The 11774-nt window shown below is 28.9% G+C and overlaps 1 protein-coding gene across 1 annotated transcript; it reads right to left on the reverse strand.

Annotated features, from left to right (window-relative positions):
- Positions 1 to 130: 130 nt before the first annotated feature.
- LOC124917229 (phospholipase A(1) DAD1, chloroplastic-like) lies at positions 131 to 1144 on the reverse strand. Its single transcript, XM_047457700.1, has one exon. It carries the CDS (start codon positions 1136 to 1138, stop codon positions 131 to 133), a length of 1008 nt encoding a protein of 335 aa, XP_047313656.1. The 5' UTR covers positions 1139 to 1144.
- Between the last annotated feature and the right edge of the window lie 10630 nt (positions 1145 to 11774).

An 11774-nucleotide genomic window follows, 5' to 3' on the forward strand; every position in this document is an offset into this window, starting at 1 on the left:
TCATTTGCAATCTTTAATGGAGTCATAATTTACAATTTTTACAAACACAGACATCATAAACTATTAATTAACATAATTATGAATATGGGTTGATCATCTATTTAGCCATAATAAATCTCCTGGCCGGTGTTCAATCAGAACTCACGAAACCATTAACAAGTTGCAAATAAGTCCCCAGTTCATGACATGTGGCCACATTTATTCCGGCCAGATGAGGCGATTGTCGGCTGCTCAACCGCAACTCCCGCCCCACTTCCGCATACACCCACCACGGTAACCACCCCGGAATCCCCGCCCATTGGCCGTAACTACTATCTTCAGCATCTAGCACGAACCCCGGTAATATAGTTACTAGGTCATCCGAGTTTACAATCCTAAGAACCTTCGTCCCTTGTTTTTCAAGAATATTCCGGAAGCTCCGGTTCCCCACCCGCGGCCCACCGAACGATATGACGGTTACCAACAGTTCCCGACGGATGGTCTTCTTGATGTCATACGCCGCCAGTATAGCCAGGGCAGCACCGAGGCTGTGGCCCGTTATAGTGACGCTTAATGTCTCGTTTCCGTAGGTTTTGAGTAACCGTCGAATCTCTTCTCTAACTTGTTCCTGTAAACTCGGAGAGTCCGAGGTTCTCGAGGTGTACAAGCTAAGGAAACCGCTCTCCACCATTCCCGAGTCAGAATCATCCGAAACCGGTGTTAGGGTTGCGCGGAGATTTTCAATCCACTCAAGGAAAGTGGAGGTCCCGCGTAACGCGATCACCACGTCGCGACGACCTAGTCGCGCGATCTCTTTCTTGTCGGTACAAACTGACACGTAACCTATCCAGCTGGAACGAATTGTGGTCCACCTTGGGGCTTTTTTCATCCAATCTGGCGGTTGGATGGATGAGGTGGCTTGTAGATTCTTGGTAATCTTGTAACCAGTGTCTGGGAACCCTGCACGTTGTAGGAGTGATCTTTTTGGGTGGTGGCATAACGAGTACGTGGACGATGACGTGTCGCAGTTGAATCCCATGTAAGCAGCCTCGACAAAGTGGCCGTATCTTATGATTTCTGCACGTAAAGTCTCGTCGAGTGGATCGAGAAGTCCTTCCCAGTTCTTGATTCCTTGATATTCCATCCATTTCTTGTTCATACGGACTGGGATTTTCTGGCGGCAAGATTGGCCGCCGCTGCCGCCTGGAGAAGGTTTGAGCAACAACTTCCGATTACCTTCGACCTGGGTATGGTCAAAGATACGAAATGCTGCCGGTTTAGATATCACGGTCGGACTTGCGCATGACCATACCGGTTTTAAGGATACTTGTTTCATGCTTTCGGTCTTGTTTGTTGGACAGAGAGAGAGAGAGAGAGAGACAGTTTGCATGTAATTATTGAGATGAAATATTAATAAAAGAATAATATTTTTTCTTGTTTGGAATTGTTGTGAGAATAGACCTTAGGGAAATGATTAAGAGGAGAATGTATTTATAGATAGTCATTCTCTCTCGATCTCTCTAAACTACATCAATGGTCTTGATGTATTTCCTTAGAGATAGGTAGATAGATGATGATAATTGAGTGTTTAATTTATAACCTTAATTTGAGAGAGTAGATAAATAGTTTTGACCTAGAAATTGATAGACTTCCAAGAATAAGATATTTTACGGGTTACTAGTAGTAGATGTACTAATGTATGGTGCAAGGATGAATTTGGAATTTGGAATAAGATACATTCTCCAACAGTACCAATTTGGAATCTCTTATGAAATATCTTAGCATGTTAGACTTAGAATGGCCTATGCCAAGGTTAATCAATCCCCTATTGCTAATTGGGAGTCACATATCAAGTTGTTTAGGAAGAAACTTAATCACGTATAATGGTTTGGTACGTTGATGATTTTTAAAAGATAGTGAAAATAAGAGCCTTTTGTTTCGGTTTTTAGTAAAGACTCGTAACTTATGTTCTAAAAAATTAGCTTCCGTTTCTCATCTCATAGTACTAGACGATGTATAATAGACATTCTAAAAAATTATTAAGAATTATGTGTGAGCATCTTAATTAGCTGGTGGCAATAAGGACTATAATATAACTAATTTCACATTTTGTGTTGTTTTGGGGGGTTATTGTTAACTTTATTTATTTTGGAAAAAAATAGCTAAGCAATTGGATTGCAATTGCAAAGACTAAGAAATGCATGAATTAATTAATAACGATGGATTGAAACTCAATAAAGAGTAAATTAAGAATTAGATTGTTGTATTAATTTTTGTAAGAAAATACTTATAAGGTAGTCCAGTAAAAAAAATGATTACAAATTTGATTTTATCTGAAAATGTTTTAAGTTTAAACTAGGGCAATAACGGTGGGATGTTATCATAATTCTCTTTTAATTCCATACGAAATTAATTTAGTAAGAAAGGTGAGAATTAAGTTTCTATTTTGTAAAAAAAAAATGTATAGTTAATGTCATTAGAATAGGGACTCCACAATGAAGCTTTGTTTGTTTCTTGAGGAAGTGGACAAGTCCATATAAATTCTAACCATAGCTTTTTGGGGGTTTACTTTCCTCATTCTTTCATTTTATTGGTAGGTGATTAATTTGTTTTATATATTACTTATCATTTAGTTGACTTAATTATCCTTTTTTTCAAAGGGTTTTCATTGATGTGCTTGTTTACTTTTAACAAAATATTACAATCTCATAATATTTTTCTAATATTTAAAAAAATGATTCAATAATACTTAAACGAAAAGATTAAGAATTGAACCCTAATTTGAAAATTTTATACCTTTAATTAACTAAAGAATGGTTTCACAAATTAACTAAATTATGTGATGCTTGAAACTATTTATTTTCCACATGGTTTTGAAACTGTCTCTTTCATACTTACCATCATTTTCCATTTTTGAGTCATAAATAGTTGCTTCATGTAACGGCTAGCCGGCCCTTTCTAATTTGTTAATTATCTATATATAAAAAAACATGAACAATATGCTCTATTAAAATTATATGAGTTTTTCTTTTCTTTTCTTTTGTTTTAGCAAAAACCAGTACCAAGGCATAAAGGGTCACTGGCATTTACCTTTCCTTAATTTGTGTTTACTTGTTACAAGTAATACTTGTATAAATTACTTAACTAACTTAATTAATTAAAGATCTCATTTTTTAAGTTAATTTTTTCAATTTAAGTATTTTTATGATTATATATATAATTATTTTGTAAATTGATGAAACCTCATTTAACAAATATCAAACAAAATAAATAGAACTCTACACGAACATACAAATGATAGAGAAATTAAATCTAATACAAATATTAATGTCATAATCTTCCCAAAAGGATTGAATATACAAATCTTTTCATCTTTTCATGCTCGATTATGTACGGCGATTGTATTTACTCTTCTTTGTACATGTTTGCGCAAAAAAGACAGTCGCACCCTTCGCATTAAGGCACCTTTTATTTCATTTCAATCTCATTGCATGGTGTTCTTGAGATCAAGTCCATCTTAAACATTCTTAAAATAAATAAATAAAGATTGTAGTGAATTAATTGATTAATAAAATTAAATAAGTTATATTTATTATATAAACATTAGATTGAGGTTATAAGAAAAAACAATATAATAATATAATTTAATATTAATATATTGTGATAATATTATTACAAATATATTATTTTATATTCTAACCTCCTCCTCAAATATTAATATATTGTGATAATGATTACTTTAGCCATTAACGAAGGACTCTAATAATGATCTAATAATTATTATTATATTTTAATAATATTTTTTTTCAAATAATTATGTTGATGTTCTTATTTTATTCGACAATCATATTTTCTGAGTTTTGATTTTAGTTGTTGCTTAAGCTAAGCATTTTATGCCTATGGATTCGACCTTATCCGCTGGTTTTTATTTTATGCAATACAAGAACATCTCCGTTATTTGATGGATCTCGAGATTCACGAGTAACTTCGGAGTTCTTTGGTTGTTGTTTCACCCAGATTTTACATTTTTCATAATTTATCAGTCTAACACATTGACATCTTTAACTTATACTTAATTAATTATTTATTAAAAAAAATAGTATCATTATATATTTAAGTTCCTAATATATTTTTATCCAAAATAACTTATTTTAGTAACTTATCTCAAATAAAATTAATTGAAAATACTTACTTTCTAATTCCAAATTTTCAACAACATAAATTAAACATGACCTTAGAAATTAATTATCCAAATGTTATTTTTCCCTTTTTGCTAATCATTTTCATATTATTGCGACATTATCACACTATTTTTATTAAGAGTATTTTTTTCATGCGAAGGATTACTATTTTCTTTTAAATAATAATTTCTTATAAACATAGTTTAATCTTATAAAATAAGTTATATTAATATATACTTAGTTTTGTTATTTAGGTAGATAACATGGACGGAAAGATCTTTACTTTTATAAATAATCCAAATGAGCTTAATTAATATATATCTATAAAATAAACATATGTAATTACATCTAATTCAAATAAACAATTCATTTGAGTATTCTTATTTCATTAAATTTTCTTTAATTGTGAAACTATTTCATTTATATTTTTTGATAATCAACAATTTTTTTTTGTCTCTTAAATTTATAGAATATAATATATATATATATATATATATATATATATATATATATATATATATATATATATATATATATATATATATATATATATATATATATATATATATATATATATATATATTTAAAATCATGTATATTAAAAAATATAATAATAGTTAATCAGTTGACTATTTTTCATTAATATTGATTAGTTCATCAATCTTATTGATTAGCATGCCATTGTATTTGTTTCTCCTGTGACAACTCAAAAAAAAATTAAGAATGTTACTAAATAGATTAATGAGCTCGCATGTTTTCGAGTAAAACGATTAACTTTTCGACCGACTTTACCTGTTATTTAGATCGAATCTTAAAATTTTTAATAATAATATGATTATGAATGATATGTATCGAACGACTATTATCATCATTGAAGATTCTGTAATTTTTCTCCAACCATATATTTCAACAGAAAATAATCGGGATGAATAATTCAAATATTTAAGAACTCAACAATCTCAATTCAAACTTCAAAGCATCTAATCAGGAACTCGAGTATTACAATACAAAATATCTTTTTTATTTTTTAAATTTAATTATAGGGTGATTAGTAGGATTCCAACAATCTCAACCTCACTCTAACTAAAACATTTTTAATAAAAATCAACATTAAACGATTTAATTTAATTTGTCAATAATATAAGTTAGCAGACCGAAGAGTACTAAATGTCAATATAACATCGTTACTTAAATCCTTGTATTAACCAATCAACATCTAATTAGGAGCTAGGTCACCGTTATTGATCATAAGTGGCTTGACTTATTATCCTCAATATATATACTTATAAGTGACAATTATATTAGTGGGTGCATGCAGGAGTGATTGCAATATTATTGTACAAAGAAAGTAAGTATGAACATGTAAGAGCCGGATTTGTGCTAATTTTGTAATAAGTTTCAAAATGAGAAAGTGTCATTTTCTAGTTTAGATAAAAAAATAATAATATTGATCGGTCAAACTCTAAGATATGACCACACCGCCGCTAGCTAGCTAGGTGTAAGCAAGTCATCCAGTTATCTTGGCCTATATATATGTGATCTTGGTGATGCCTACATATCATATCACGATCTACTTAATTCAACTTTTATATATATATATATATATATATATATATATATATATATATATATATATATATATATATATATGACATTCCCAATTCAACAATCATTTTTTATTCGTTCCTATCTATTAAAAGTCGAATTTGCTTCTTTCTAGGAAGTAGATTGGCCCTTATTTGGACCAATTGGAGACAGGACACTTGTTTGATCAAGCTTTTTGGTTTTTTTTTATGACTCTTTAGCGTGGGACAATCGAGATTTTAGACATTTTCTTTTAAATCTCATAATTTGAGATTTCATATTTTTAAATTTATTAAAAAAATAAGATTTGTCTTCACAGTTCAAACACCGTTTAAATTATTATCTTCGTGATGTTTATAAATAATTAAAAAAAATTAATTACACTAATTTAACTATCGAATTTCAGCGAATCGAGAGTTTTGACTATTGATTCTCTAAAATTCGGTAGTCAAAACCTTAATTCGCTGAAATTCGATAATTAAATTAGTGATATGGAGCTTATATTTATAAATGTCACTTAAATAATATATTAACTTAAATAATATATTAACGCCATTTGAAATCGATAAAAAAACTTCTTTTTGTATAACTTTAACAATAAAGAATCACAAATGATGAGGTTTAAAAAAGAGGTCCGAAATCTTAATTTGTCCCCAATAATGAGTTTCAAATTGACAATTCCGTCTTTTTTTAAATGGATAAATTAAAAGAAAAAAAAATTCATCAAACGATTTCTACGTGGAAAATGTCACCTTCACGGCTTAGCTACCTAAAAATAAATAAATTCCAATCATGATAAGGACTTCCAACTCCAAGATAAATATAAATAAATATATATATATATATATATATATATATATATATATATATATATATATATATATGTTTTTATTTTTATCACCGACCCAATTATAAATTAATTAAATAATTACCAAATTCAAATCCAAGAGAAAATCAACTGTCAAATTATATATTATTTATTTATTTATTTTATCACCGACCCAATTATAAATTGATTAATTAATTACGAAACTCAAATCCCAGAGAAAATCAACCGTCAAATTCAAAGTTCAACTGAGGCCTATGGAAAAAAAAGTTTTAATTTAAATAGATTCCGTGTCAATTTTATTGTTAGGATTAAACAACTATTTTTTTTTTAAACGGTTAAAACAATTTTAATAAAATCTCATAAGTGGAAGAGTGAAGAAACAAAGTTAGAGCATGACAATCAAGCGATCCAAAAATCTGATTAGTAGCAATAAAAAACAAAAAAATAAATATTACAAACAAAAAATTATAAATTGTATCAAATCATAACTATCCCAATAAAAAATTTTATTTTCATACTAAAACCTGTTGTTTCAAAATGTTGTATTCCTCTTCACTTTATCTTTCATATTCCTCTTTCCCTTTCTCTTGCAATGAAAAATTGATGATTGGAAAAGTTTGATAAATACTGTATATTCTCATTTTGATTTTTTTCCTCATATGAACCCATTCTAATTTGATAGAAATAATTATTTTTTAGGATTTTCGGGTTCTTCATCTTTTTGTTCTCAACTTGTACTTTTAAATAATTGTCTTCATTTCCTTCAACTGCAGCTTTGGAATTCTAAACAACATTGAATTCCTCTATATCAATTTTGAAATTTTTTTCTTCTTCTTGATTAGTCTGAGTATATTCCTCTTTGTTTTCATCAGCAACCACTTCAACTTAACTTGATTGTAATTCCTCAACTATCTCTTCAACATGATTAGATTGATGTTCCACCTACTTCTTCGTACTGCTTTTCTTGTACATAATTTTCTTTATCTTTTATTTTCTGTTTTTTAACCACATTTTGCTATTTGATTATAGACACCTCTATTTCATTTTCCTGTATATTTACTTTTTGACGTTTACGAATTTTCTGATCTTCTTCCTTAGCCAAATTATATTTTAGGTTTGCATGTTGGAAAGTATTACAAAAAAAGTATATGTAAGACATCCACTCATAAGTGATTTCCATGACAGTAGGTTTTCTGTCTACTATTGTCATACTTTTCGACAATATGCTTTTAGGATGCACATTAATGTTAATTCTAGCAAATAATAGGTTCTCTCCTTTTCAGTAATTGTGTCCATTTATATTCTAACAATACATATGTGCAGTATATTCCAAAATTTGAACCATATCTGTACAGTTTCTTTTGGCTTACTCAATAGGTTCAAATCTTCAGACCATTTTTCCAACTTCATACAATTCGATCATATTTATATATGCCAATTTCCTAAATTTCTTCCAGATTAGATCCATTCTTGAATTTAAGGAAATATATATAATGGATATTTGCTGAAATCTTCTCCAGTTAGTTTTCTTCTCATTTCTTCAATATTGTCTCTTTAGTAATTGAGAATGATACTCTGTTTTTTCATATGTAGTTTTCCACAACTATATTTTTCCATTCCTTTATACAGTTTTCCTCTATTTTAGTAGATAATTTAAATTTAAATGGAGAATTCAGTACCTTCATTTTTGTCTGTGTATTGGCTAAAAAGATTTTCCATTTATAGACATGATTTTCTAATTTTATGCATTGTTGTTCTTCTAAACTCTATTAGCTTTCCATGTCGAGTTGCTTCAGATAGGATATGACTTAGATTTGAGAACTTTCATTAACTCCTTCATTATAGCAACTGACCATTAAACAATTTCTTCAATATTCATCTTTTTTAGCGGATTCTAGTCTTTGAGATAATGGGTGTTGAATTGAATTGCAATTTATTGTGTTTTCTCTTTATTAATGACAATTTCTCCCTTTTGGCATGCATAAGGAGTTTTATAATCTGATTCTTGATCCCCAAATAAATTAGTTCCTTCATTATAGCGTATCTTTCAAGCTCCTTTATTATTCCTCTGTTTTCCTGCATTATTTTCTACAAAAAATTTCCTAGCAGTAATTGGAACATATTTCTTATTTATGTTGTTATCCTACTATTCTTTGACTGTTGCTTCCTTAATCATATCTAGCACAAACTCCTTGACTTCTTTATATTTATTACTTTTGTTTTTCCCCTTCGCTATAATGGTAGAAACAAAGTAATAAAACAAAGTAATTGTAGAAACCCTAAGAGATGATAAAAGATAAACCGTAATCGAAGATAAATTTAGTGGCGCTTACAAATGCACAAGAAACCCTAGACTAACGGCACTTAATGACTAACTTACGACGAAAGACAATATTGTGTCGTCCGTGTCGATTGTGATTTATCGCAGGGGCGGAGCCACTCACAAGGGTAACCGGACTATAGTTAGGAGGCCCCAACTCCTTTATATATATATATATTATTATTTCCAACATAAATACTAATATACTATATAATATATTTATTCAAATTAAAAACTTTCTTTAACATCCTAATTTATTAATTCCTGACTCAATAATATATAATTTATCCTTCCTGATTCAAAAGCCTCTAACTTAATCATTCCTAATTAAATTTAGTTACCTACCATTAAGCTATATATAATTAATTCGGCTTAATCAAAAAATTATATCCCAAACAATAATAATCACATTCATAATTTGAAATTTTGATTTTTTTCTTACTAGGTGTTAGTGTCGCATGTACCGTACCGTCTTTCCCTATCGCATTTACTTTGATCAATGGTGATTTTAGCGCCAATTTGATGACTTATGGCGCAAGACAATATCGTGTCGCTCGTATCGTGCCACATGTGCCTATCGTTTCACCGTGCCGATTGTGACATGCTTGTCGATTGCGCTTCCTTTGTTCTAGGGTGATATCTGTGTAGCTTAAACAACTTTAATTTATATTATGTTGTATAATTTATTTTAAATGTATTAAATATATAATGAAAAAATAATTAATTTTTAAAAGAATTAATTGATAAGAAAATGGATATAAAGGATGATGAGTTATTTCATTTTATTTAAATAACCTGATGTGTAAATAATTATTTACACCATCTAAAACTTTTACTTTCCAAAATAAGTTGATTTCATCCATTAGAAATCCAAAACTAGAAAGAAGAAAAACATGTATATTGTTTTTTCTGTTTTTTCAACTTTTGAATGATTTTTTATTGTACCAGCAATGATACAATATCAATATAAGACAATTTAAAATACTTTATTTAAAAATATATTTATAAGATATGTATTCATTCACTTAAATTATTAAGCTTATAAAATAGCTAAAAGTTGTATAAATCCATGGACAGACACTCTTTTAGCCTTTGGGAATGAGAGTCCAATTAAGCAGAGGACATAGATAGGGATGACATTAACGGGTACCTTATCCGTCGGTAGTGAAGTATTCATCCCCGACCCCAAACTCGACGGGTATATCTATTTGTATCCTCATTCCCAATTCGGCGGGTACCCGATACCCGACGGGTACCCCGTTACCCGATTAAAATATGAATTTTTATTTATTATTTTTTAAATATACTAAATACTACCCATTAAAAATCGGTATGAAAATATTACTTACTTATATAGTTATATTGTAGAAGTTGAAAAATATACATAAATGAACTTCAACAAGAATTAGAGAGAAGTTCAGCAAAAATTAGAAAAAATGTTGAAACAAAAGAGAAATAAGAGATGTTAATCTTGAAAATAAGAAATGAATAGAGAGGGAAAATTTTTGTTATTAAAGAAAGGAAGATTAAGAGTAATGGGGAATATAAATTAAATTAATTATGAAGTGAGGAGTGGGTGGTTGAGTGTTGGTATAACTAATTAATTAATATATTTAATATAAATTTATAATTATGGTATTCATTTGAAATTTGAAAAGTCAATTTAATTTTTAATATATATATATTTAACATTAATATTTCGGTTATCGGGTATCGGGTTTAAGTTTTGCACACTCCCCATCCCCGAATTCGAACCCGATTGGGTAATCATTTTCAGTCTCCATCCTCAACTCCGATTTAAAATACCCGAATTCGAACCCGATCATCGAGTACCCACAGGTATCGAATATACGGGTACCCATTGCCATCCCTAATTTTAGATATTGGCAAGGTCAATTCGCTTAGAAAATTAATATGAATTGAGTTAGATTTTGGCTGAAGAAATTGTCTATTAATGCTTTGCAATGATAAGACTTGAGATTTAATTCTAATCAAATAATTCACATGTTTTAAGGTCATAAATGTGTAAATAAGGCAATCAAATTCTCCATATGGGTATTACTTTGTAAGACTTTTATGTAATTAACTTCTTCTTTTCTGGCAATATGTTGGTTTACATCAAAATCAAATGAAAAAAAAAAATATGCTTCCATTTTATTATAATTTACTAATTAAGATTTGTCTTCTTTTATTATTATTATTTTATATATAACTTAATTACCAACATATAGGGTTTGTTGGAACCAAATGAGATAAAGAAACAATACCCTTTCTAGTTAAGGCCTTTAGATTAGTTTATATTAAAAGTGAAACGTAACAAGTTAAATGATCAAACCCATAGTTTACTTTTTGAGTGCATCAATATTATAAATTTGCATGTGTTTTTGCCTCTCTGTCAATTGACTTTGCTTTTCAATCACATTTAATTGATTTTTTATTTATAAAAAAGTGACCCTTCTTCACATTTAATTGGATCTATGCTTATATTTGTTAAGTTAAAGATTTTTAATGAATTCATCAAACTAGATTACTGAACCCTAGGATAAAAGAGTGAGATTGATCTTATGAAAATTTATAAGATGACTAGGGCCTTGTTCGATATGAGTTTACAAATCAAACTTCATTTTACTCCCTCTTATCAATTACATCACTTAATTCATTATCCAAAATACTAAAATACCTTTTATTTTAAAATTTTTTTATTTTATTTATATATATTAATACATATAATTCTTTTTCTCTCTCTTCATTTTTTAAAAAACCAACTACCGAATAAGACCTAGATGGAAGAATGAAAAAAAAAGTTGGTCAATATTTATAAATATTAGTGGCATGTTTTATGTGGTGTGTTACATTTATATACACACATTGTTAATAAAAT

This window comes from Impatiens glandulifera, unplaced genomic scaffold (assembly GCF_907164915.1).
Source record: "Impatiens glandulifera unplaced genomic scaffold, dImpGla2.1, whole genome shotgun sequence".
NCBI lineage: Eukaryota > Viridiplantae > Streptophyta > Magnoliopsida > Ericales > Balsaminaceae > Impatiens > Impatiens glandulifera.